Source organism: Copadichromis virginalis, linkage group LG7 (assembly GCF_057382275.1).
Source record: "Copadichromis virginalis isolate Kocher_CV1m ecotype Utaka linkage group LG7, C_Virginalis_male_GT1.1, whole genome shotgun sequence".
NCBI lineage: Eukaryota > Metazoa > Chordata > Actinopteri > Cichliformes > Cichlidae > Copadichromis > Copadichromis virginalis.
In genome coordinates, this window is record NC_140624.1 from 20,651,519 (window position 1) to 20,679,161 (window position 27,643).

Sequence of the window (27,643 nt, forward strand, 5' to 3'; positions counted from 1 at the left end):
TAACTGTTGAATCACTTTTTATTTCAAACGGCATTCACACAATACATTTTATTAATGAGGCACATTCACATCAAATGCTAAATAACTTCATGCATGGCTGAATGTTAGTTACAACTTCATCAAACTGAATGCCAATGTTGACTGTAAATGAAAATATTGCTTCATTATTTGGCACAGTAGGAAACTTTTGCCCATTACATGACCACAGGTGTGTTCAAAGTGAGGTTATAAATCATAATTTGACCTAAAACATGTCTGAAAAAAGAAAGAAATCCAAAAGATTGTTAGCGGCTGCGTCACATGATAATTCACATTCAGAAGCACTGTTGCACAATGTTGTAGAGAATGTCTGAGACTGATCAAAAGCCATCTTGACATCCTGACCTTCACGAGGTTCTTGTCACACTGTCTTCATTTGAATGTTTTGGCATTACTTCCACTTAACACCCAGCCCCGCCCACCACCACCACCTGCTTTTGGCCAGGGATGTTTCTGGGCAGTTTTAACAACAACAGCTATAATGAATGTAACAAGTGGCCAGTGAAAACCACGCAGGATATCAAGATGTTTCCTCTAACGTAAAAGAAACTTTAAACCCATTTCAGGGGGTTAGTACACTCCACATCAAAGGTTAAATTCCCAGAGGTGTTTTAATAACAATAATTCATCAATCACCAATGACATGGGTGTTTAATATAGAGTTGTACAAATGGTGTTCAGCATTTTATTAGTAGTCATAATATGAAAAACATGTCTTTTACACCCAGAAGAGAAAAAGTTTAAATGAAAACAATGTTATACTGCAGTATTTACACATCCTAATATGCTTATACAATTAGTATTGCGTTAATCGTGGTAAAAGTAGAACAACATAGCATGATATTTATATGCTGATTACCTCTGATTTTACCACCCTGTAACCACTGCTACAAATTACAGTTATTTCACCTGGATAAGAGTACCTGGATTTAAGCATGATTAATACTGAACATACCAAAACCGCTAATGTTAATCAACCACACTATTAACAAATATAAGATAATCAAATCCAAGAGCGCTAACCCATCTCAATTCTAGAACCGATTCAATTAAGAAGGTACAATCAGTGACTGATGGGAAAAGACAAATGGGTGCTTTTCCTGAAAGAGAAACAAGTTCACCTCTCATCCAGTAGCTCATTCTCCAAACATTTACAATCGGCTTCTACCAGCGCACGCACCATGCAGAGGGAGGGAGTGCATCTGCCAAGGCCGGGCTCCTTTTCAAATTTGAAAATAAAACATTTGATCACGACTTTTAAGGCAGCAATATATACATCCACATACTCGAGTCCTCTCACTGGAGGAGAGTCGGATTTCAGACCAATTCCCTTTCGAGGTGAGAGAATGAAGACAAAATAATGAAAGTGAGAGGTGACTAAACTCATTTATTATATACACAACCCAGGGTGATAATGTCTCTGTTACAGAGACATATAACTTATGCAATGTAAAAATGGCAACAAACAAAGGGAGAGTTCAAAGGAATTTGAAGAAGTGAGTGTTGTACTCGAATCGGGTCAGGTATGTTCTGAGGTGACTAGATCCTGCGCAGAGGGTGCCACATGGACACGGGCTTCCTCAGAGTTGCCAGCATCTGGTTCCAGTGAGTGATTCCCATCCCGCTGGCCTCAGGGCCGATGATCACATGACCAAGGTTCTCACCCCGGCCATCGTCTGTGGCCTCTGCCACCGTCACCCTCAGAGAGAGCTCCTGCAGAGCACAAACGTGGTTACATAACCTTCTCTCTAAGCAGGATTCAGCTGGGTTTTTTTCTTCATCTAAATCTTTATGGAATTAGTTAAATACATGTGTCACAACAACAATTTGACCATATCTCGATACGCTTTTGCACTTTTTCTAACAGATTATTTTTGTGGGGGTTGAATGATCCATGCATTTTAAAGGCATAGTTTCCACTACAGGATTTCAATTATATCACCATCATATATGTAGACCATTGAACAATGTATCTTTCAGTTTGTTGGTTATTCGAGCACTTGAGAACCAACGACTGAAAGATTTAAAGAACCACACCAGCATACAGTAATGTGCAAAAGTCTAAAGCCACCCTTCATGGTTTTATTGTTTGCTAGTAAAATTGGAAATGGATGCAAAGATTTATTAAAACTAGTGGTGTCAGCGTTAATCTCGTTAAAATGACGTTAACGGCATAACCGCAATAACGCTGCAAATCCCCGTTAGCGAGTTAGCGCCGATTGCCCCGTGCGTAGGGCTGCACGGCATCAACGCGTTATGGCGTTGTGGCGTTATGGCGTTATGACAGCACTAATTAAAACATATACAAACAACAATATTTGGTATGACAACCTTTATTCTTCAAAACATTCTGAACACTCTTAGGCAAGCTTTCCTTTAATTTAAGGAGTCTTCAGGTGTTGGAGTCTGCTTAGGATCACTGCCAATCAGACGCTTCAATAAATGGTCAGCTGGGATAACTATATTTACTCAGGGGTTTTTTGATGTGATGTTCTTCTGCTTCCCTGGCCCTAGTCAAACCTTAAATACTGATCTGTATTGGTAGGTTTATGGTACACATCAACTTTTAAATGCCCACCATTAGCGATAGAAATCTCACAGTCTAAGAAGGCTAACCTGCCACTTTTCATTTGCTCCCTGGTGAATTTGATGTGTTGGTCCACCAAGGAAATGTGATCTGTGAATTGTGGTACATCCTGAGATTACATTTTCACCCAGGTGTCATCCACATACCTGAATAGGTGGAATTAAGACACCGTTCCAAAAGCAAACACACTTGGTGGGTGCTGAGAGTGGTCCTGTTGCTGAGGTTGGGGTCATCCTGTAATCTCTTATGAACTACCTCTAATGTTTCAGTGACTTGAACACAAGTGATGCTAGTGCCTTCCTCTCCTCCACGCTGATGTTGGATGCTGGGGTATTTGCATTGCTGAGACCGGCCGAAACTTTCGTCTGTAGTTGCCCTGCTGCTATGTCTGCGGCTGTGGCTGCGATCAGTTCCACTAGCTGGATTTGTCTCTGCGTCAACCCTTTTGAAAGGATGTTTTTCTCTGCTTGGGTGAGTTGTCTGTCAGGCAGATTTTTAATCCACTTGTCCACATGCCCGGTGTGGCATCCTTTTCTCTTCTGGGCGCTGAGGACACTCTCCGTATTTTGCTGTGGCTTCCCATGCACAACAAGTAAGTCAAACTTCCTTTGTTGCCTGGTCTTAGACTTCTCATACTGTATGAATGAGCCTTCTCAGTGAATTTAAACACCTTTTTAAGAGTATTCTCATCTAGAATCATTGTAAGGTTGGGGAAACCTGCAGTCAGCTGAGACTGAAGAAGTCACTTGGATGACTGATGAAACGTTTCTCCCTCTGAAAACACTATTTCCTGATGAACAGAATTAGCTTTTGGGATTTACTAACGTGAATGATTGAGAATGCATCAAGACAAGTCAACATCGTAGCCACTGGCCTCAAGTTAGCATGCTAATATTTCCCTTGTGAGTGTGTTAGTCAGCTAATAAAAATGGCCTTTCTAGACTTGCTACCATCTTTGCATATACATATTAACTTTTGCTTTATTTTATTTGTATACTTATAATTTATTGCACATTTACTTGAAAGCCCTTATCACTTTTACAAGAGGGCACATACAGGATTATAAAACACAGATTGAGATAGATAATAGTGTAACGACAAAAAGAAGCCTAAGTCCTGCAAAACTTGTGGGTTTTTTTTAATTTTCCCTCCTACTAATTAATAATGTTTCCTATTAACATTTTCTTATTCTGGAAAATAATAAATCATGGTCTGAAACATACCTGCAGAACGATTGACGGCACAGAGAAGATCATGGCTTCATTGAAAATGGGGTTTGTGTCATCCCTCTTGGTGGAAGTCTTCTTCTTACTGATTTTCCTGCCATCTTGCAGCAGATAGACTTTGACAAATGGATCTGATGAAGGAGAAGGAGTGAAGGTAGAGTGAATAGTTTGTAGAACATCCACTAAATTCCTCATTGGAGACAAATCAGGTAGACTCACAGCTCTGTATACAGAATTAGCTCTGGAGGCGGTGTTTCAGTGTGGTTCGCTGTCTCAGGCAGTGTGACCATTATCAGTTGACACACTATTTAAAGAAATTCCATAAAGTTTCTGGGCTGCCTTTCCTCATAACAGCCATCCCTCAAGATTTTCTTCATTTAAAGCAATGCATTAACAGGGAGTATAACATCTAGTCCTTTTACTGAATAAAAATAGACAGGCTGCTGTTATTAAATCAATAAGCATTTTGTTTGTTCGCAAGATGTTAGCGTGTTGAGAACGGCACAGATTTAATGGCATTAATACACATGCACTGCACAGCTGACACGAAAAAGAAAACAAAACGCTCATGCACACACTTCAGGTTAACTTCTAATGATGGAAAGGAAACACAACCCTGCAGACAAAAAGCATCCCTGACCTGCGGTGTTCTTGCCATTGGTCCACACCAGGTTCTTGCACTTAGCCACAACCACAGTGAGACGCTCTGCTGTTGGCAAATAGCTGAGAGACAACAAGATCTCCCCGACTGCATCCACTGCCTGTGGGGTCAAACCAGAGCATGGCAGCCATTAAATACAACATCATACATTTCTAGTCAAGGTGATGCGCCGACAGAATGACTGTAACGTGTTGACTGGAGTATGGCGAATCAGAACTCCTACTACTGTGGATTTTATTTAATTTTAAGGAGCTACACACAGTCTTTAAATTCGTTTCTAGTTCAATTAAGAATATATGAAAATGAAAGTCTAAATTACTAAAATTATATATTCATTGCATAGTGTTAGTGCATAATGTATAGAGTTTTGAAACATTTAATTTTCAATTCATCATTTTGTCAAAATGAGTAAATCACGGTTAACAGTCATCCGTTTATTCCTTCTAAGCTGAACTATTGTAATTTCTGTGTAATCGGATTGTTGTAAAGGTTTCCTGAATACCTTTCGTTTGATCCAAAACACCCCGAGATAGTGCTGACTAGAAAGAGAGATCATATTTCTCTCATGCTGACTTCTCTCTGTTGGCTGAATTGAATTTAAAATCTTTCTTCTCAAATAAAAAGCATTAAATAATCAACCGGATCCCGTCTTAATGACCCTAAAGTGTCATATTATCCCTTCACTGTCAGATTGCAGGCTTACTTGTGGTTCCTAGAGTTTCCAAACGTAGAATAGGAGGCAGAGGCTTCAACTCGTCTCCCGTGAAATCCACTCCCACTTTGACTTTGGGAGAGAGACACCCTCTCTACTCTAAGCTTAGGTTCCAAACCTTCCTTTTTGATAAATGATTTTGTGGTGTTGCTACAAGCTCAGGCTGCCCATGATGCACTAAGCACTCCTCCTCATCCCTCTTTTTACTCCCCTTGTGTGCATATATCGCTGCCACATGTCGTTGACTTCTCCCTCCAATAGTTCGTTTTGTCCTTGTCTCTCTAAGCTCTCATTTTTATCTCCTGTCTTTCCCCTCACTGCCCTGATACTGGTAGTAGATTGGCTGCCCCTCCCTGAACCTGGTTCTTCCTTTAAAGGGGAGTTTGCCTTTCCCACAGTCGCCAAGTGCTTGCTCATAGCAGATCATCGCATAGTTGGGATTTTCTATCAAATATTGTAAGGTCTTTATCTTGCACTGCGAAGCTACTGGAGGTGACTGCTGTTAATAACTGCTGTTATGAATAGTTTTATAAATAAAACAGAAATGAAGTGTACTCAACTGAATATTAATTATTCATAATTAAATATCTTTAATATATGTGATTATTGCAGCGCCTCACTCCAGGCTCTGTGGATACTGTTCATCGTTTTTTCCACAGCATGAGGCTTCTCTGATCAGCTCACTGAGGACACAGTTTTGCTGAGAATAAAAGATATAATATATGTGCTTTACATCACATTTGTTTATATATGTTATTGAAAAATATTACACATGTTGATTTCTAAATAAAAAAAATAATGCTGTTAGATTTAGTTTTAGACAAGATTTGATCCAGTGATGAGGTAACAATGATTCTCCCATCCTGTTAAACTGTCTCCACTAAACCTATCATGGTAAATTGTATCTATTAGTTTTATATTGATATTGTCACATAGTTTTCACAATAGAATTAAAAAAAATCTGTACGCTTCGTCCATTTAGGAAGCACCCTCACTGACCTGACCTTGATTCTGTTTGGATCTGACATGTAGTTTTGTTAAATGTCCAGCAGATGGTGTCAGACACCGCTGTGCTTCCTGAAACGTTGCAAGGACAGAACTTAGATGTTCCAGTTCCAGCATTATTTTTCTGTCTCTCTCTCTGTATCAACACACCTTATTGACATCCTGAAGATAGAGCCAGGCGTTGAATGGTCTGATGGTCAGGTCCAAGTCTGACAGCTTGAGCTCTGCTACGCCTGCGCTGATATTTCTCTCATCAGCATCGATACCAAAAGCGGCAAAGCGAAGGCTGTACTCCTCCAGGCTGGAAGAATCCATGGGGATGGAGAAGCGCTCATCGAAGATCACGGTGAATGCATTTGTCTGGACCTGTTGGAGGTGGTGGACAATTTGCAGGATTGTATATTCCAAACTCAAAACACACAATGATGCAACAACAATGGAAAATAAACCAAACAGAATGTGCAACTGCACCATACTTCTCAGAGGAATGTGTAATATGTTTGACTAGTCTTAAATACCACTTTTGTAATCTACTTGAGCACTCAATGTGCTTTCTACAACTTTATGCCTCATTCAAACAAGCAGCTTTTTCTACACTAAGTGCTTTCTATCTAATATTCACGCTTGGATAGACACATCAGGGAGCAACTTGAAGTTCAGCATCTTGCCCAAGGATCTGATGACATGCAAACTGGAGCAGGCAGGAATCAAACTCCCAACCTTGGAATTGGTAGATGACATGCTCTACCACCTGAGCTACAGCCACCTGTAGTGTTGCTATTAAAGAAGCTTACGTGATAAGAGCACAAGGTCTCTTTTTTGTTGATATACCAGAAACAAATGCTACAAAACCACTATTCATTTCCTTTTCTTGTCATCCAGAACACATTTTAATGTGGAAAACAGCCTCTGACAAGCAAACCACACCATGACTACTTAAGATCAAAGACAGAGGCTGCCAGAGCTACAGTTGTAATGGTAATTTCAAGTCATCAGGTCTTGAGGGGATGTGTGGAAACCGATGCGGTCAGAAGTTACCAGGCAACTAGTAACATAGCAGATTTAATAATAGCCACCCCCCCCCCCCCAACTCACACACACACCAGTGTTTGTTCTCGAAGTATGAGATCCAGCATGAATATTTTTGCTAAATGTGTCTGAAATAAAAACACTGCAGCTTTCTCACAAACACATCATAACCGAGATCGCGAGGTCACCTGGGGTTTCCAGTGATGAACAGCAAAACGACAACGCACTGCGGCGTTGAGGACATGTGAATTTAGAGCAGAGCAAATGGTCTACAAATCAGCTTGTGCGGCTTGACCTTGGATTGTGCTTCATATCAACCAACTGAATAGCATCATAACTGCTCAGCACCTGCGGGATCCAGAGAAAAAAGTAGCAACATACAACATACAAAGCATCTTGAGCAGCCTTCCACCACCGTGTGAGACTACCTGCTTGCAGTATTAGCTTTATCACTTTTACAATGGAGATGTAAGCCCCCAATAAAAAGAGAGAAAGAAAGAGAGGTGTGTGTGCACGTTGTTACATGCAACACGACAGGCAAGCAGAACTGACAGCAAATAAATGAGAGGAAAAGAGGGAGAAAACGGGGTATTTGGGTGGGTGGGGGCTTGGGGGTTTTGACAGAACGCAAAACAAAAGCAGTAACAGCACAGAGAGGCGCTGGAGAAGAAAAAAAAGAGCAAAAGGAAGCATAGATGCAAGGGGTGGGTGGAGGGAGGCCTGCGTGGCCATCGGAGCGAGTAAAGCTGATGTCAGCATTTCCTTTGGTCTTCCCTTGACATTAAAGAGGGAGACACTAAAGCTGCTGCATCGGCGGCTGCTCCTGTTATGATCACCGTCAGATCAAACCCCTCCGAACGGCACGGCAACTAAAACTGGGGCACCGACGAGTCCCCGCGGCATCCCGTGTAAGCCTGCACAAAACCACAGCCCCACAATGGAGCGATGACTCACAGCGTGGAAGAAATGTGTGAATATTCTGGCAGCGTTAGTGCCAAGAGCAGAAGGCGAGCGCCAGGTGTAGCAGATGGCGGGAGCGACGCCTTGTTTCTTCTTTTGTCAGAACAGTTGCTTCTTACTAAGAGCGTGATGAAATTGTTCTAGTGGTGAATTTAAAGGAAAGCTAAAAATGAAGTAGATTATCAGGAAGCAAATGCACCACAAAAGCTATAATGGAATGCAGTACAAGTAAATGTTTTGTTAATGCTCTTAATGAAGCAAGTGAGCAGCTGAAATGATTTAATTTGATTTACTCAGACTGTTTTGGATTAAGATGTAGTGACTGTGGAGGCTATTTAACTACAGCAGGCTCACTGTCATGTTCTACAAACCAATTTGAGATGATTCTTTGTAACACGGCACATTATCTTTATGAAAGCAGCTATCATATGATGGGTGAACTGTGACTGTGGTGTTTAGATGATGCTCAGTTGGTACTAAGAAGCCCAAAGTATACCAAAAAAATATCCCCCATATCATCAAACCACCAACAACAGCCTGAAACACTGATACAAGACAGGACGGGTTCATGCTTTCCTCTTGTTTATGCTGACTTCTGACTTGCAGCAGCAATCGAGGCGACGTTTTGCTAACCCTCTGTTGTCTAATTTGGCTGTGAATGTGCAAACTGTAACCTCAGTTTTATGTTCTTAGCTGGCAGGATTTGCACCTGGTCTGGTCTTCTGCTTCTGTAGCCAAAGGTTCAGCGTGTTGTCCATTCAGATGCTCTTCTGCATAACTTGGGTGTAGCGACTGATTATTTGCATCACTGTTGGCTTTCTATCAGCTCAAAGCAGTCTGGCCATTCTCGTCTGACCTCTGACATCAACGAGGCATTTTCACCCAGACAACAGCTGCTCACAGGATATTTTCTCTTTTTCAGAACATCTGTAAAGCGTACAGATGGTTTTGCTGGGAAATGTCAGTAGATCAGCAGTTTCTAAAATACACAGACCAGCGCTTCTGGTTCACAAGCATGCCACGTTTAGAGTCACTTGAATCACCTTTCTTCCCCATTCTGATGCTCAGTTTGAACTTCAGCGGGTCATCTTGTCTTGTCTAAATGCACTAATTGACTGATTAAACAATAGATGTTCAACTGTATCTAAACTGGCTGGTAAGTGTTACACTCCAATAGAAGTCATTATGTACTCCATTAAATGACAAAATGAAAAGTTAATTGAGAAAAAAGAAAACACTGCAGAATGTGCCATTGCATTGTCTTGCTCATCAAATTACAGTGTCTTTAAAGCACTATTCTTCCGAGTGAGATAATTAATGTACTTTTATAATTTTTGGGGTTACTGCTCGTTGTAAGAAAGGCTTGCCCATTGGAGACATTAAAGGCATCCTTGATCCAGTAAAAGATGTGAAATAACCTTCCTGCAGCTCTCGGGGGATTGTCCACTCAAGCAAATGAAATGGGCTCTTCTGACGGACAGGAAAGAACTGGCTTGTCGAGCTGCAGGATCGAGCATCTCCTCCTGAGGGACGTATCACTGTCTCTGACTAAAATTCAGCCAGGTCTGAGATCTTAAACACATTTCAAGGGAGCCCAAACTGCCCTCACTGAGCAGGAAGGCTTTCGATGCCACGTTATTCCTCCACGAATTTATCAGAAGCAAATTTTATCTTAAGTTCAGTCATCTCAGCACTAAGTGCTAATTAGCCATCCGTTAGTTTCGTTTCGTTTCAGTCCTCCAGCATCACAAACTCGCTCTTTTAGCAGTCAAAAGCATGAATAAAAAAAGGCCCCCCATCACATTTTTACACTTTATTGCAAGCTAACGAGGAACACCGCAGCTGTCATGATACATGTGTTCGCTACATTACATTAACACAGCTATGTATGATGCTTGCTTTCACGCTTTGATTAACTTGTTAATAAATAATGTTTTTATCTCAAATTTAAGGTTTGGCTGTTATTGTCCTTTTTTATATCTGTGAAACATTATATTACTTGTAATGGTCATTTTTAGCCATGGCAGCTGGTTCTTCATCAACTTTGCCACCGTGTAAAATATCTCACCAGTGAGTCATGGTTTTATTTATATCATTCATATGTGGGTCATCTGCCTCCTCTGCTGTAACTCTGTCGTCACACAAGGTCCTCACATCTGTCCTGCCTCCCCACCTGCTGCATCACTTGATGTTCCACATCCCTGTTCCCACTCTGCTCATTAGTTCTTCAGTACTCCTGCTCCACCCTGAACAACTTGACAGATTTTTGCTTTGAGCTTTGGAGTCTTTTTGCCAGTTTGTATTCTGCCTGCTTTTGGCCACCTACTTTCTGTTTAATGCTAATTAGCAAATGCAAAAAAGTAAGTATTTAGAAAACATTTTAAAAAAAAAACATAACAGGGAAAGCCATTCCCCTTAAAAAACAGAGTCCCACTTTAATTATAATTATGAGGTACTAAAAAACAAAAATAACCATTAGTACCTTCTACAAGTGAAACTCCATTGAAAGCCATTATTATTTATTATATAAAACAAGTACTGTGAAGACCTTTACTGTCCTTTTTGACATTTTACATTCTAGATGAATTAAACACAGCATCTTGAGGTCTGTCATATTTTCCCTCAAACCTTTTGCAAAGCAAATTACCTTGAAATGAAACCTACATTTTGTATTCATTTATTTAAACATAAGAAATTCTAAAATGTATCTTTTTATCACACAGATTCCATGAGGTCTCCCATAGTATGAAAATACCAGAAGGCAGAGGTTTCCTTACCCTTGTCACTCCCACATTAATCTCCTCTGGCCCCAGTGAGACTCTGATGAAGCAGCCAGGGAAGTCGCCTTCCTCCTTCTCCAGCAGGTCTTTGCCCTGGTGCAGGGTGATGTGGAGCAATCCCATCCCCTGGCCCGGGTGCTTGGATGGTTCAAATTCCAGGGTCACCTCCAGCTGGCCAACAGTGAAGTCATTACCAAAGTTGTTGGCAATAGAGGAGATTGAGCTGAGTGAGTCGGTAGAGATGGATCGGTTGAGCTGAGCTATGCCTGATGGGTCCAACTCTCTACTCATTAGCTCCAAATGGCCCAGGTCCCTGAAGCCATCTGGGGTGTCGCCAAGGGCCAGACTAGGCTTACGGCTGGATGTGGTGGAGGTTCGCCGGTGGTTATTGGCTGCCACTCTCTTTGAGTAGAGGATTAAAAAAAATGACAAAACAACATTTTAACACCTCAAGGATTTTTTTCACTTGAGAAACAGGACATGGAAACATCTGATGGCAACTTTTAGGTTGACAACATGAACTTGTCAGCAAAGAATGGATTCAGGGAGCGGCTATACTTGTAATAATTCACCTGTTATGGTCTTTTAGCTCTGTTACTGGTCTCTACCAACTCTTCAGAGGAATAGCTCGCTGTTTAGCAACTTTAATGCACTTTTGTTTGTATGCTAGTTGTTACATATGCATTATGAATAAATTAGTTTTTCCACAAAACTGTGTTAAAGAAAAAAACTAATGAGTATTGGACATAACCTTTGTTGACATCAGCTGCTACAGAAGAACAAAGTTTATTTGATAGTTAGCTAGTGAGATAGCTATATAGCTAGCTAGCTATCTAATAAACCTTGTTCTAGCAATTAGATACATAGTAGTGGTCCTGATTTTAAAAAAGTGATGAAAAACAAAGAAAATAAAAAATAAGGTAAAGTTAGATTAAAAAGTAGACTGAGACTGGACAAATTAATTCAAATTGCATTCATTTCCACAGATTTACACTATAATGCTAAGAAACAACTGCAAAAAGTTGTAACATAGAAATATGTGTGTGTTACTATTGATAAATCTAATATTATTAGTGTATTATTCTTAGTTTTGTCAAGTGAAATAATTTATTTTTAATAATCACTGCAGAATGTACCTGTAATAGAAACTGACATTCAGCTTTTTTTTTATGCTCAGTTATATAACTAATCTCAAAAAATCAGATTCTTACTTGTAATTGACACCAAAGTTGCCTCTGCTTCGGCGTGAATCTGCAGGTATTTTTTCTAGTTTTTGATATTGTACGGGTACCTTTTGTCTGACTTCCGAGAAGGAGGTTCCATATTTTTCTTGCAGATATCGATAATCAAAATTGGGGAAAGGAGACGGCGTTGGAAAAGTTCCAGATTTCCACAGCTTCCAGATATTAAGCCCAGCCAGGCCCAGCAGTACGAAAAAGCCCACCAGGTAGAGCCCAACCTCCCAGCCCGGCGGGTTACGCACCACTAAAACAGATACAAAAAACAAATGCTTAAAGAATTCCTTATAAACTTCTGTTTCATCTGTAGTTACATAAAGTCATAGTTTGATCATGGCAAACAGACTGGGAGAACACCAGGTTGAGTAGGAATCTCGAACAGCTCCCAGTGACTGAGCACAGTCACCACTGTTACAGGTCTTGTCATTTAATGCCAAGTGGTGGCTTTGGGAGTCAGTCGGAGCACATAAAGTTTTATGTAAATCAGATGGTTGGGAACCAAATCTGACAAAAATCTGACAAACAAGTTAAAATGCCAGTTTGAATTAAATGCTACAGCATCTATAAAGGCACTGGAAGCCTGCACAGAGCTGGACTCCTAAAAATTGAATTGAAACTTCTTGAGGACTTTGCCAGCTTTATCTCTACTTGTGATAAGCCAGTTACAGAACAATGTAAACTGCTTTCTAACAGCACTGCCTCCATGTGAGATGAGGTCTGTGCAAATATAACAGTGCGGTTGTCAAACACTAATCCACACAAAGGTATTCAAACAAAGTAAGTATAGAAACAATTACTCACCACTCAGATGGTAGCCTGATATATCTCCACTCTGAGCCGAGGACATGGTGCTGCAGCCAGCCTGCAAGAACCCAACCAAACAATAAGTTCCTTTTTTTTCTTTTTCTTTTTTACATCTAATATGATTTTGCAAACTGTAACTTAAATGACCTTTAAACCGTGCTGGCAATAACCGTCAAGCAAATGTGTTTACATAAACCTGATTTGTGCCACAAGACAAACTACACTATTTATCCTTAATAACTCTTGACATCTGCTGCCATTTCAAAATGCATAAACAGGATGCATGCTTGGTAACACTGGTGCATAACTAGGTTTGGTGTTCATGACCAATGATATATTGCAAAAATTCTACAGTGTTTTCTCATCTGGTCATCAGCAGGAAAACATCCCTTCACGAGTGCCTTCCGGATCCAACACAATAACAAAACAAACAAAAAAAAAGATGAAAGGGGATTATTTTCTGAGGAGCTGAAGGGAAATGAAGTGACTTGGTTACAGTTTGGTTGGAGTATGGGACAGCTCGTGCTATTAGTGGTTAGCTTTAAGCCGCTAGCCTCAAGGAGAGAAGCCTGTTATCAGGTTTAAATGCTCCCTGAAATTACAGCACTTGACACTCCTCTCACAACACAGGAAAACCTTTGTATAACAATGTTCATATATATATATTATTTGCAGTACTCAGAAAAAAACATGCTTGAACTATGAGACATAAATCTGTGACTTTTGTTGTTGTGTGAAACGTGGGAATTTCAAAAAATAAAAAAATAGACACACGTTCTTTTCAAATGAATGGCAAAAACCTCAGGGCTCAGACTTCTGAATGTTAGTGCACTATAATTGTATGTGCACACAGGGAAGTTTCTTTAACTCTTCTTGTTCTGCTTTCTGCTGCACCATTTATCCATTATTTTCTGTCATGCCAACCCTCTGCATGTCCTCTTTCACTATGTCCATGAATCTTCTCTAAGATCTTCCAATTTTCCTCCTGCCCAGAGCTGCCAGATAGGAGGAAAAATCCTTTGTCCACTTAACAATAAAAAGATATTACATTTAAATGGTTTTCTTTTTCCTCTAAATGGCAGCAGGCGTTGTTGTCAAAGGACAAAACAACATTTTCTTGCACCCCTCTCTTCCTCTGCAAACTGAAAAAAAAACCCCAACATTGTCACTGGTGCGTGACTCATTCCTCCCCCCTCCTCCTTCCGAGTTTGTTGGAATCTCCCCCATATCTGAGCAGCACTGGGGAAATGGGAGCATTACACTAATGATATAGAAAAAAGGCCTGGAGGGGGTGGGGCTGCAGGATGTGTGTGTGTGTGTGTGTGTGTGTGTGTGTGTGTGTGTGTGTGTGTGTGTGTGTGTCAGTTCTGCTGAGCGCTTTGCAGACCACAGTCATGCTGGCTGACGCAGTGCAGGGTCCACTGACAGCTGCTGATGTGCCATTAGCAAAGCACACGGAATCTCTGGCTGAGAAGGAAGCTCCAAGCACCACCTCCCTATCAGGGCCCAGCATGATTCAGATCAGCTCAGCTCTGCTTAAGGTAACGTGTGAGTGTAGAAGAGGTCCAGAAGCAGCATAAAAGAGGAAGAAGGGTCAGAGAGTGTGGAAGGGAATAAGAGCGAGAGCAAGACAAGGTCTCAGACGGATTTAGTAAATAACAATAAGGCAGCGTTGGTGTTCCGACGCCTCAGTGGGTTTAAGGCGGCAGAATAATGATGTCCAGCTTCCTGGGAACAGAAATAGACTACAAAACATGCTCACTGCATTTCTGTGGCGTACGTTCACAGGATAAAGTCCAATTATCATCCAACACAATGGCTCAAGGTTGTTTCTAACCTTTATACACTTAGTAGTCTTTCCTCCTTACCCTAAGGTAAGTAATATCCTTATTATATAAGTACCCAAACTGGGGACAGCTAGTGAGCGATGTGAATGTGAAATGACTCACAGCAAGAGAGCACAGTGGCAGAAACTAGAGAAAAACTTTCCAAACCAAAGTCCCCCAGAGTTTTACGCTGAGGTCTCTCTTCACCACAACAAACAGTATCCGCATCACTGCATCCAGGACCCCAATCCGTCTGTCAATCTCCCGCTCATCTCTGCCCTCATTCATGAACAACACCGTAAGATACTTAAACTTCTCCACTCGGGGAAGCAGCTTCTCCCTGACCCTGGAGTAGGCACTCCACGCTTTTCTAACTGAGGCCACTTCACCCCATTATGGTGATAAGCTCTTGGTAGTGACCGAAAGAATGACACTGCAGATACAAGGGTGAAAATGAGTTTTCTCTAAAGGCTGGCTGGCCTCTCTCTTAGAGATAGGATGAGGAGTTCAGTCATCTGAGAGGGCCTCAGAGTGGAGTTGCTACTCCTCCACATCAAAAGGAGGCAGCGGCGGTCACCTGGGTGAGGTGTTTGAAGCATGTCCCACTGGGAGGAATCCCCGTGGTAGACCCAGGATATGCTGGAGAGATTAAGCTGGAGGAGATAGCTGGGGAGAGGGACATCTTGCTTGGGCTGCTTCCCTGCAAAAATTGATGTGTGGATGAACGGGAGGATGGATGGAAGCTAAAAGGAAAAAAAAGTTTTTAACTGAGCCAATGTGTTTCTGCAATAAGTGCAACACAAATAGTATTGCACTGATCACCAAATGTTCCTGCAACTGGCAGTTCAAGTCTTTGAATTGTGCTTCCTCAGATGTGCACAGACAGGACTGAGTCATGAGTAGCAATAGATCATGGGGGACCACAGAGGAGCTACAGCACACTGTGCAACTATATGTCTGATACTATATCTTGCTGGAAGGTAGGTTTGACGCCATGTCCTAAAAAGCATGAAAGAAATAATCTGTGCCCATGCGCATTCATTGATACATGTCTACCACAGAAGCAGTCTTCAGCTCAAAGGTGGAATTCACATGCATCGTCCTCAACAGAAGAGAATATATTCTGGCTTGCGACATTTGTTGCTTTTAAAACCACTCATTCCCGGTTTCCTTGTCTCTGTTCCAGGAAGGCGATCTAATGAGGAAGGAATCTATGCGATAAAGCTGAGTAGCTAGAAAGAGAAAAACAGAAGAAGAGATGGCAGCATATTTTAAAATTGCAGCCTGAACCCCGATGTCTTCTTCTCGTTATCAGATGTGCTGCTGTTTCCTCTTTTCGATTTGAGCTGACAGCTTATTAGCACACGGCTGTGAAGGGAAAGGTGAAAGTGTGCATTACAGCTTTCCCGCCGATGTGTCATCTTCATGCCCACATAATCTCGATTCTCCCACTTGTTAAGATTTATTTCACCACTGCTGCAGAGATTTTGCAATCTCATAACTTTCCTCAAACAGCCAAAAGCCATATTCTCTTTCTTCACTGCACACAGAGCACAGCTGCTCTGCTCTGCTGAGAGGACTTTAATTACTACAAAAGGCATGGAATGAGTATCTTGTCATAATGTCAGCTTGCAAAAAAATAATTGTTAAGTGGCACGAGACTAATGCGATGGAACAGTGAAAAATTGCGAAATATAATTTACTGAAACAGTAATGAGGTTGTAATGAGAAGAATTAAAACAAGCAGAAGTTTGGAGTTAAGCATAATGCATGCTTGTCACTATAACAACATATTATTAAGCTTCATATCTCACAGTGTTTGGATTTGTTGGGAAAGAGTGAAGATTTGATTTTCCTCCAGGCACTAAGACTGCAGTCCTGATCGGACCCTTATCATTTGTGACAAGAGAATTTGTGCACATGGTCTTGTCACCCACATATTATTGCTCAGGCTGTATGTGATTGAGACTCACAGCAGTATAACAGCTTTTTGTCAGCCTGGTTACAGTGCTTAAGAAAAACATAGGGTTACTCTTATTTTCCTCAATCAGTGATGAAAGGCTTTTTTTTTATAAAGCAGCAAACCAGGCTAAATGATGACCTTCTAAATTGGTGAGATGCCATTTCCTCCCTAGCTTGCGAGTTATCTGCTTTACGGTGCACATTTGAGAGTTATACCAGAGAGTCAACCTCCTCTGATTTGAGGCTTTCTTTTCCAGTGGAGCTACTGTTTCCAGAGTCGTACACAGTGGAGATGTAAAATTATTGACAAGATAATCGACCTCTGTGGGAGTAGTATTCAGGCAGCTGCTCTGCACCGTGTCGGTGAATTCTTTTTCTTGATTGATCTTTCTGAGTTAACTTAAGTAATTACATCATCCAAATCATTAACATGTCTCTTAGACCCCACTCCTACAAGACTGTTCAAAGAAATCATACCATTAATTAATGCTTCAATCTTAAATTTGATCAACCTATCTCAGTCACATACCACAGGCCTTCCAGCTGGCAGTAGTAATTTGGAGATTTTCAGTCAGGTTTCAGTGCAGTGGTTTGTATCATAGCTCTCTATCATAGCAGTTTGTTTAAATAAATAGAGTCCTCTTTGCAAACTAAAGTTAATTATGGAGTTCCACAGATATATTTTCACTCCTATGCAGATGACACCCAACTTTATTTGTTCATGAAGGTAACACACACCAATTAGTTAAACTGAAGGAATGTCTAAAGACATAAAGACCTGGATGACCTCTAATATTCTGCTTCTAAATTCACTTAAAAATTAGGTTATTGTACTCTCTCCTAAAAGTCTTAGAAATATGGTATCTATCCATTTCTTCTTGTTAAAATGGAGTTTTTCCTTCTCACTGTCACCAAAGTGCTTTCTCATAGTGGTTCGTATGATTATTGGGGTTTTCGCTGTTTTCTTTGCATTATTGTATGATAGTTACTTTACAGTATAAAGTGCCTTAGGGCAACTCTTGTTGTGCTTTGGTGCTATATAAATAAAACTGAATTGAATTATATTTAATAAAAACTAGGCCTACAGGTCATTGGCACTTGTTAGCTTCAGTAATGAAAACACTTATTTTAAAGATATGCATGACAATGCCTTCCAGTGACCTTCCAGTGACCCCTGAAGTGAGACTAAAGACTAAACTAAAACATATTCACAAAAAACAATGTACACAAAACATCAACATCACACATGTACATCTAGCGTAGACGCTATGTTAACAACATAAACGTACAAATAATTTAGACGTAATGTCAACAATGTACACATGCATGTAACTTAGACGTAATGTCACCATTCGTCTTCAGATCAGCTACTACACATAATATATATAATTTGAAGGATTTTAGTGTTATAAAACTTATTCCCAAAAGTGATATAGATGTTAATAATCTTGGTACCCTAAGTACTTTGTATAGTAAGTTTTATCCAAGTTAATAAATGCATCTAGGAAGAGCTAGGAAACAAAGATATATAGATATGCTACGACCATTGTAGTAACATAGTGTTTATAATAATAAAATAAAAATAATAATAAAAATTTTTGATTTCTTATGTTATATTGGAAGTATTTTAGGTTCTTGTGTTAGGATTTGGTTGAGTTTTATTCTAGTTTTGTTTCCCACGTCTCCTGAGTCAAGTCCTTTCCTGTCCTCTATGTCATCTGTCTTGTCCTCAGTGTTTTACTTTCAGTTCTGCCTGTGCGTTAGTCTCTCCCCATTCAATGTTTTAATTGTCAAGCTTGTGTTGTCATGTCTGCGTCTCTCCATGTTTCCTGCTTTATTTTGAAGAGTCTAGTGTTTCCATGTTCAGTGTGTTTTGTTTTACTTCCCTTTGTGGTGTCATGTTCATTTGTGTCAGCTGTGTCTCTCCAGGTGTTTCCACTTCCTTCATTACCCTCCTGTGTATTTAAGTCCTCTGTCTCTTACTCTTCTTTATCGGGTCGTCTGTTGCCTTCATGTTAAGTCTCGTCAGGGTCTGCTGCTGCCCAGGTTCATGCTCACCCATCTCTTCTTTTGGATCCGTTCCATAAATACACCTGTGTGTCCCACTGTGACAAAATCACTATGTAGTTTGTAATTTACATTTTTGGGGGCTTGAAAAACACAAAATTACGGTCCTCAAAACAGAAAAAAAATTATAGCACATCCTAGAAACTGTAAAACATACATGAACCGATATCATGAAGCTTACCTACAATAAGAAAAATACTCAGTTATGAATAATTTCCATATGAGTGCCCACACTTTAAAAGCATGAAAACCTCACTTTGTTATTTTGGTTTCTGTGCGGTCTGACCTAGAGCCAGAAACACACACTGTAGCTGCTGCATACAAACCAAGCAGCCTCTTCTATATCTGTATCTGACCCACAAATTCAGCTCAGACACAAAGAAGTAACACACCTGCTCACAGAGAGGAAGATTCTACACACTGGATATAACTACGGCACAGCTGCTGCTGCTGCTGCAAACAACAAGGAAGAAAGGAAATGATGGCTTCTCTTAGACGCATATTAAAACAGGCGTGATCAATAAGAACATGGATTTATGGTCTCCCTCTCCCACACAGGAACACACACACAGAGGAATACAAAAAAAGAAGAGGCGAGAGTATAGATAAACAGTGAAGTAAGATAACCGGGTAAAACAATGAGATAACAGAAGAGATGATGCTTCAACATAACGAATGAATGTCTGTTTGGAGAAACCAATAGGAAACAGATGAGCATTGGAAGGGATAAAAGAAGAAGGGGGAGGGGATCGCAGGCCTGTCAGACTCTCCGGTACTCTCTCACTCCCTGGCTCTCCCAATAACTGATCAATCAATTCTGCTTTTAATCTTGCCCAGTGGCTCATAATCAAATTAACTTCCTCCCTGCCGCTTTCTGTGAAACAGTGTGATGTAACCCAACACAGCGGCCTGTGTGGAGTCAGCAAAGTAATATTTGTCCATTCAGTTCCTTCTGTCCTGCCTCCTCGCATCAGTCTGCTTCCAAGCTGGCTGCACTTTGACTTTCTGGTTTGGACGGCACAGTAAAGTAAAAGTAGCCGGCGCCACTTTTTAAAAAGTCAGCACTGGCCGTTGCCAGTGGAGGCAAGAAGACTCTGCGTGTTGGAGCCAGTCAACTCCATCACTCACTGAGTTTAAAGAACAAAACACCAAACTCAAAACTTTTACAGTACAAAAGCACAGGAGGTCATGGTCATCATACTGCAGATTTACTATGTGAAAAGTGGAGTTGCATAGGAATTTAAACTTGATCTTGTGAGGGATACTTTTTTTCCCCCAAAGTAGCTTTTTAAAAATGATAATGCTACTTAAGTAGCTTAATAGGTCACAAGTTGTATAGTCAAATATATAAAAGTATCCAAACGCAATGTACTCGTGTGTAATTATGCTTCAGAATCATATACATATTATTGGAGGTACATCAAACATTACATCAAACATAAGGCCCGGGGGCCAGAATCAGCCCAGCAAAGACTCCAATCCGGCCCATTGGACATTATTAGAAAATGTGAAGGAGTGCATAGATTTTGACCTTTTAACTGTACTTTCATAATTTGTACAGTTTTTCCTATTGATAAAGACGGCCCGCACATATTACCATTTATACTACATCAAAATAATTAACTAATGGATAAACGATTGACAGGAAAGTTCTTATTTTCCTACAGTTAGTGAGTCCAAAGTAAATTAACAAAATCTTTATATTTTATAATTATGAAGTCCAATAATGGCATTCAGAATATACATGTAGTAGAGTAGGGCTGGGCCATATTATACCGTTCACGGTAATACCGGTATAATGTTAGGCAACGATAGGAAAATGAAATATCGCCATAGAATATGAGTAAAACGCGCATGCGCAGTGCCTTTGTTTTCATACGCACATGGCCGATTGTTGAGTGAAACAAATGAACCAGAATTGGTTTGTAAAAATGGTGCAACTTCAGTGATGTGGAACTGGTTTGGTGTTTGTCCGTCAGATACATGACAAAGCACATTTTTTTGCAGAACATGCAAGCGGCCGTCGTTATTGTCGGACTAAGATGCTCTTAAATCTGGGAGTAATCTGGGTCCTAAACTCCATATCCTTCAGGTCAAACGAACACTGCAGCATCACTGAGAGTTAAAAACTGTCTAAATTCTTTCATCTTTAATAAAACGATCAGCATTGCTGCTTTACCAGGTGTAACTATGAAGTTTAACTTCCAGGCATCCATGAAAACAAAATTTATTACATTTAACGGAGTTAGAAGTTAGCAGGAAGCTAGCGGAAGTTAGCTCGCTAGTTTCGCTAGTTACCCAAGCATGATATAGCATGTTCTGACTGAGAGATTTCTGAAAAAATTCAAACGTACAGCTCTGCTATCACTTCCAACATAAATGAAGACAGGAAACTAAACAGCAGTGACGTTTATAGGGTTACTGAAGTTGGGCTAGCTGGTATTTAATGATGTGCTACGTGATCGCTAGCAACACAGCTATGTTAGCATAATATAAACAGTGAAGCTGGAGGACGAACACTAACACTTTTCCACTTAAAAAAGTTAACGTTAAGGTTTCTGATAGTTAGAGACAAATGCAATCGCATGGCAGGATGCTGTAAACGGACCAAACTTCAGTCAGGAGAACAACTGAGATAATCCATCCACAATACGAGGTTAGTCATTAATATACTGCAACAACATGGGAACAGAGCAGCTGCCAGAGAATTCAACATTAATGAATCAATGGTACAAAAGTGGAGGAAGCAAGAAGAATGAGTTTAATAAAGTTTGATTTATCTGACTGCTTTGTTTCGCTTAATGTGCCTTATAATCCTGTGCACCTTATGGTCCGAAAAATACGTACTGCACACTGCAGTTTAATGTTGCAAAGCACCTCTTTTTAACTTCAGTGGATATTATACATGGTTATGCTCAGGATATGTCAGCACATTTCTACTGGAAATGCCTTTTGGTTAAACTTTCAGCAAGGAATTTGCATTTGCACTGTTACATTTTTATAAAGCTTTAATGTACATAAAAACCAGCTTCTTGTTTAAGTGAAAATAAATGGAAGGTTGTCTTTTTGCGCTAGTAATGTTGTGGAGTTGTATTTTGTCTCGCATCAATTATATCGTCAGTTATATCGTTATCGCAAATTTTCAAATATATATCGTGATAAATATTTTTGGCCATATCGCCCTGCTCTATAGTAGAGTGAAATCAAAAAGCAACATAGTACTAGTACAAGTACTCTTGTGGATTAAAAAAACTGATGTATCTCTAGTCCAATGACTTTTGTGAGGTGGCACCAGGAATGGGGGTCAATCATATTTTAGATGCCCCCCTTCTTGACACGCCCCTTTTTTCTGTCTATCGTCATCCAGTTAGACATACTCAGACTCCATTGTCTTGGACTGTAACTGGTGATAGTGATCATTGTTGTGCTTCATGTGCAAACTTGGGGCTCACGCTAACAGACCCTAAAGCAAACACTACTAACAGTTTGCCTGCATGTATTCTCTCCAGGTACTCAGACTTCCCCCAACAATCCAAAGTTAATCATGTTAGGTTATTTGGGGATTCTAAATTCACAAATTCAAGCATGAATGGATGGATGTCTCTTCTGTGCTGGGCTTGAGATGGACTGGCAATCTGTCAAATGAGTATGCTGTGTGCCATGATGTCCCAGTGACTGATCAAGAGAGTGTCAAGATGTCTGCAAATCAATTTTAATCCAAAGTATGATGATGGGAGGGAGAAGAAATTTTTTTTTTGCAAAAGTAGAATTCAGAGAGCTGTTTGCTTTTCATCTAATGTGATTACCCAGCGGAGAGCTGCTTCAACAACCCTCACAACCGGAATTTGATTTGTCCCCAGAAATTTGGAGGTTAAATATTTTCTCTCACTCTTTGCCAGAGAGAGAAAAAGCTGTGGGTGTTTTGCGATGAAGAAAAATCCTGCAGTCAAATGTCCAAAAGGCCGATATACAGCACAGAGTGGATAAACAGAAGCACTACTCCTGTTTGGTTGAGTTAATGATGGAGTAACGTTTGTTAGGATTTTGCCTTCTGTCACAGGACGACAGAACATGCTGTTATTACAGAATCAGCTCAATCATGGACGCATCACAACATAACCACGGCCCTTAAAATGATAGCCTGTTAGAATTTGCTGACTGTTTGCATTTATTCCTGCAACCTGAAATGAGTTTTTCCATGCCAACAGTTTTTCATCAGTTTTGTAATCAAACCTGCTGCACTCAGATTAAAACAGAAAAGCTAATGTGCTTATGTGTGATGTTTTGCTCTCTGTCCCTGTAATTAATTACACCCACTACTTATGAGATTAACCACTTCACAATTTGACTAATAAGGACAGGGAAAGCACTTAGAAAGTGTCTGCTGGACCTGCCTTAATGTCTCGGATAAAGGTTTGCTTCATTTCAGTAATGTGAAAGTAGGTGGAAGCTTAAATTCTCCAAAGAGGTTAAAGGCTTTGAGCACAGATTTATTGATTAACTCTTAAGGAACTGCACTCAAGTGCAAAATTATTTGGGCAGAAATAGGTACTTACTTTGAACACCTTTAGCTTTAAACCTAAAGAATAGCCCAATGCTGGACTTCCTGTTTATTAGCATCAATGTTGTATCGCTTCAAGATAACAGTGAAGTTAAGCAGCCACTTTTATACTGTGTCAACACTGCTCACTGCTCTTAGAGCTAAAGTCTCCTAAATGTGATTCATCTCGGGACACTTTATGATTCTCTTTGTAGCCTTGCTGCCTTTTGAGGCATCTCTGGGAGAGGTGAGCTCTAGTTACATTTGGCAGCAAAACTGCTCTGACCACAGGCATTCACCATAAAAAACGAGTCAATCCATTACACGGTCTGGTCTGAAAATATTGGATGTGATACATTAAGGGAAACCCAGTCCTTGTTGTTAAGAAATACCATTTTGATAATGGCTGTGGGCCTCGGGTGTTTCCGTAGCCTCGCAGAGCCGGTGTTCGTCTGAGTGTTCTCAGTTTCCTTAATGTAATAACACTTTTTTCCCAGAGGAGTTCAACACGGACAATGGGAGGTGAAGAGAGTGTGTTAAGGCTGAAAGAGAGAGAGAGTGTGTGTGTGTGCGTGTTAGAGAGAGAGAGAGACAGGGAAAGCCCATGACAGAGAGGGAGAAATAGGAGTAGGTGTTAAACGAATGGCTGAGATGATTGCGAGTGCTGGTGGAGGAATCAGATTCTGAGGATCTCGTATTTCAACTCAGTGACGGCGACACACACGTCACTTCGCACAGACTTTTGGCACGATTAGAAAAGTGCAGGAAAACACTCATGGAGGAAGCCAGACTAACGAGATGAATCCCCTCATTTCAAATGTCAAAATAAAAGTAAAAAAGAAAACAAGTATTTTAAATCCTCTTTAGATGTTAAGTTCATTTCGTCTTTACTAAAAACACCTCTGAAGTACAGAGAGTCTGCTCCTACACATCCTTTGACTGATACAAAAAGGTTCCCAGGGAGTCGGTACAAACAGTCCTCTTAAGAGTATAAGCGAGGCCCCTAAAGTCACAAATATCACTGCAGAAAACACCGAGCAGGAAGGAGCATTAACTAAATTACTATCTTTAAGGCATAATTATCTACATCATTTAATAGCGTTATGGTGGAAAACATTCAAATTAAAAGCTCAACTTGTATAATTTTCCTCTCTGTGAGATCCTGACATTGTTTCCCAGCCTTTAGTGTGTATCTGTTACCTCCGTGTTTCCCTAAGGATGGGTAATGTTTAAGCTGCTGGCACTTTAGCCAAGTGGTGACATCATGTTTCATTTGAACTACACTATCTGTTTTTTCATGATAATAATTTAAAAAAAAAAACATTTGGAGGAAAACCTGAAAGATTAAAGAAAAAAACTGTATATAGAAGATGGACATGGCCACTACGACATCACCCACTGGTTTGTAAAGTCCTCGTTTGAATTCTTGGTTTCAGCTTTAGCTGTTTCCATGTTATTGTTTTTTGGGCCAAAAGTGACTCTATTAGCCTGAGATGGTGCAGTGCAAGGTTATCAGCTAACACTTGGCAGCATGAGGAGAATCCATACAGTATGGCTGCATCACAAACAGGTACCTGCTAATGACTTTCATGAAAAAATTTAATGAACACAAATAAAATTACAAAATTTCACTCACCAACAATAGAAGCTAAGATGTCTTGTATGCGTTCTTTGTCAGACAGTTGTATTACAAAATGTTTTAAACTGAAAAACAATAAATGAAAATACATAGGAAACAGTGGAAAAAGAGCATTTTCTTTGATTTAAATGTTTATGTAACACTTAGTTACTTTAGTGCACTATGAGTGACCATGGGGACGATTTTTCTTAGTAGGAAAAGCTAATATCATAGAAAATACAATTAGAAGTCCAAACTCTATGTCTTCGTTCAAAGGTTATTGTAGTTAACTAAACTAAAAACTAGATGTGAAAAAATAAAAATGAACTGAAAACTATTTTGTGAACTTGGAAAATGAACCAAAAGAAAATAAAAATATCCTTAGCTTACGTAATGAGTCACTGATGTATGTGTGAAGTGCTGTATTGAGACTCTGAATGCCTACAAAACTGTGAGTCCTGCCTCTTACATACGGCCCCATACAATAACAATAAAAGGACTAAAACACTGAGACTAATAACAAATAAAACATAAACCAACATAAGAAAATCTACCTTGGAATCTAAACTGAATTTTTTAAAAAGTCAAAATGAAATACAAATTTAAAACTAATATGAAAATTCAAAACTACAATAAACTCCATATTGGAGTCCTGGGCGGGCGATTCTGGACCCCGAACCTTATATTTGACACCCCTGCTATAGAGTAGTAAAATTAAACACAAACTGTCAGCCTACTAAGTAAAACGGTTACTTACTAGGTTAATAACTTTAATCCACCTCTGTGAAAGTGAGCTAGGTTTTACAACAATACTCAACTCCAAAGTATCCCGAACTTTCCAATGGTGCCAACGTTTTTATCCCTGCTTTAAATCCTTAACAACAAACGTCTGTCTTAAAGCAACTTTTAGCCGTCTCCATATTTTCACAGCATCCTCACAGACATCTAACCAGTCTCACGTGCCCTGCGCCTGCACTTCAGTCGACTTGCAACGCAAATCAATATTTGGATCAAAAAGCCAGGCAGAGACACACAAACACGCGCGCGCACACACACACACACACACACGCACACACACACAGAAGCGAAGCATATCCCGCCATCCCGTCTGCTGGAATGTATTCACAGGCGTCTCTAATGAATTTAAATGAATCCCCTCATGCCAACACGGAAGCCCGGGAGCAAGGTCCCGGGTCTGGGTTGCATGGTTATGCTCAGCGGGAGCGCACGGAGCTGCTGGCAGGTGGTCGACCGAGCCAGCCGGCTGGAGTTAGCACGCATTTCTTACCGGGAGTTTTCTTTTGGCGCAGTGGAGAGGAAGGAGGAAGAGGAGGTGGGGGGTAGACCAACTCCACCGCTCTCCCTTCTTCAGGCGGCTCTCTCCATCCGATGACAGCGGTGCCGGTCGGGTTTATCTACCCCGGGGAGGTGGAGGGAGGGACACGGCGTTCACACTGATGATGGTGCTGATGGTGGAGGAGCTGCTGCTGGGTCAGCGCATCCGGAAGCGTTCAGATACGGCCAACCGGAGGAGGGAAAAGAGGGAGAAGAAGAAGAGGAGGAGGAGGGTTTGATGTTTAACTCAGAGGGGTCCGTGTGTTTCCGTCACTAAGGTCTGCAGAAAGCTGCAGCCAGAGCCGCAGATGAACCTCCGACCGACTGCACAAATGAAGTCCCACCCCTGCAGCGCAACTTCTACCTTCGGGCTGCTCGATAGACTCGACCACCGCCTCCTCCTCCTTCAAGGCTTCACAACAGCAGCAGTGGGGAGGACCTGCCTGCTCTACGTGCACACACTGTTGTTACACAACCCCGCGCACGAGGAGGAGGTGTGTGTTTGAGTGAGAGAGAGGTACACAGGTACACCCAAACTTTTGAAGTCACCCTCAGCATCCCTCCACAAATCTGACGCCTGTGAAAACTCTCCTGCGCCCCCCACCTCAAATGATCAAAATCTGTCTGCTGAACAAACCTCCACCTCCTCCACCGCCATCACCACCACCCTGATTCATCTGAGATTTGAGCTGTTAGGGATGATTCAGTGTGAAATTGCATAACTGTCTGTGCTGGAGGCTGGCATGGTGCAGTAATGAAACCTCTGATAAGAAAAACATGCATCAGTCCTCATTTCCCCCAAATAATTCTAATTAAACTATTTCCAACTAGTGTGCACTCACTACATGCTGCAGTCGGTTTTAATGAGTGAAATGCTGCAAAGACACAGCTCATATGATATGTGATTTTTTTTTTAAATGTTACTTTACAAGCCCAACATTGTAATTACAAACCATCAGCTGGTCTTTAAAACATTATTAGACACAAATAAAAGTAATTTTAATAACTGAGCTGAAAACTAACCCAGACAGTTCTTGCTGGAAATAGTTTTCATTCATCTCAGTTTTGCATATAAAATGCTTGAAATATGAAATAAGATCAAAGTCTGAATCTTAAAGGGGACATGCTTCACTCAATCCCAAATCCTTGAGTCCCATGCTCCACAGTTCAGACTACATTTTACTCATACTGGGCCTTGGCAAAGCTGTATATCTACTGTCAGCCTTCCAAAAAATGAATTTTAGTCCTTTAAGC

At 40.6% G+C, this 27,643-nt stretch overlaps 1 protein-coding gene across 1 annotated transcript; it reads right to left on the reverse strand.

Annotated features, from left to right (window-relative positions):
• syt12 (synaptotagmin XII) lies at positions 1-27,008 on the reverse strand. The gene is made up of 8 exons (XM_085462436.1): positions 26,343-27,008; positions 13,039-13,099; positions 12,291-12,484; positions 10,997-11,401; positions 6,381-6,596; positions 4,493-4,613; positions 3,850-3,983; positions 1-1,752 (listed from the first exon to the last, which is right to left on the reverse strand). The coding sequence occupies exons 2-8, from the start codon at positions 13,082-13,084 to the stop codon at positions 1,579-1,581; spliced, it is 1,290 nt and encodes a 429-aa protein (XP_085318562.1). The 5' UTR covers positions 13,085-13,099; positions 26,343-27,008; the 3' UTR covers positions 1-1,578.
• Positions 27,009-27,643: the final 635 nt, after the last annotated feature.

Coding starts and splice junctions, on each gene's coding strand:
- syt12 (XM_085462436.1), bottom strand. CDS start 13,084: ATGTCCTCGGCTCAGAGTGGAGATATATCAGGCTACCATCTGAGTG. Junction 11,402..12,290: donor TCTCGGAAGTCAGACAAAAG/GTACCCGTACAA, acceptor CTCTACTCAAAG/AGAGTGGCAGCCAATAACCA. Junction 4,614..6,380: donor ATCTTCAGGATGTCAATAAG/GTGTGTTGATAC, acceptor TTGACCCCACAG/GCAGTGGATGCAGTCGGGGA.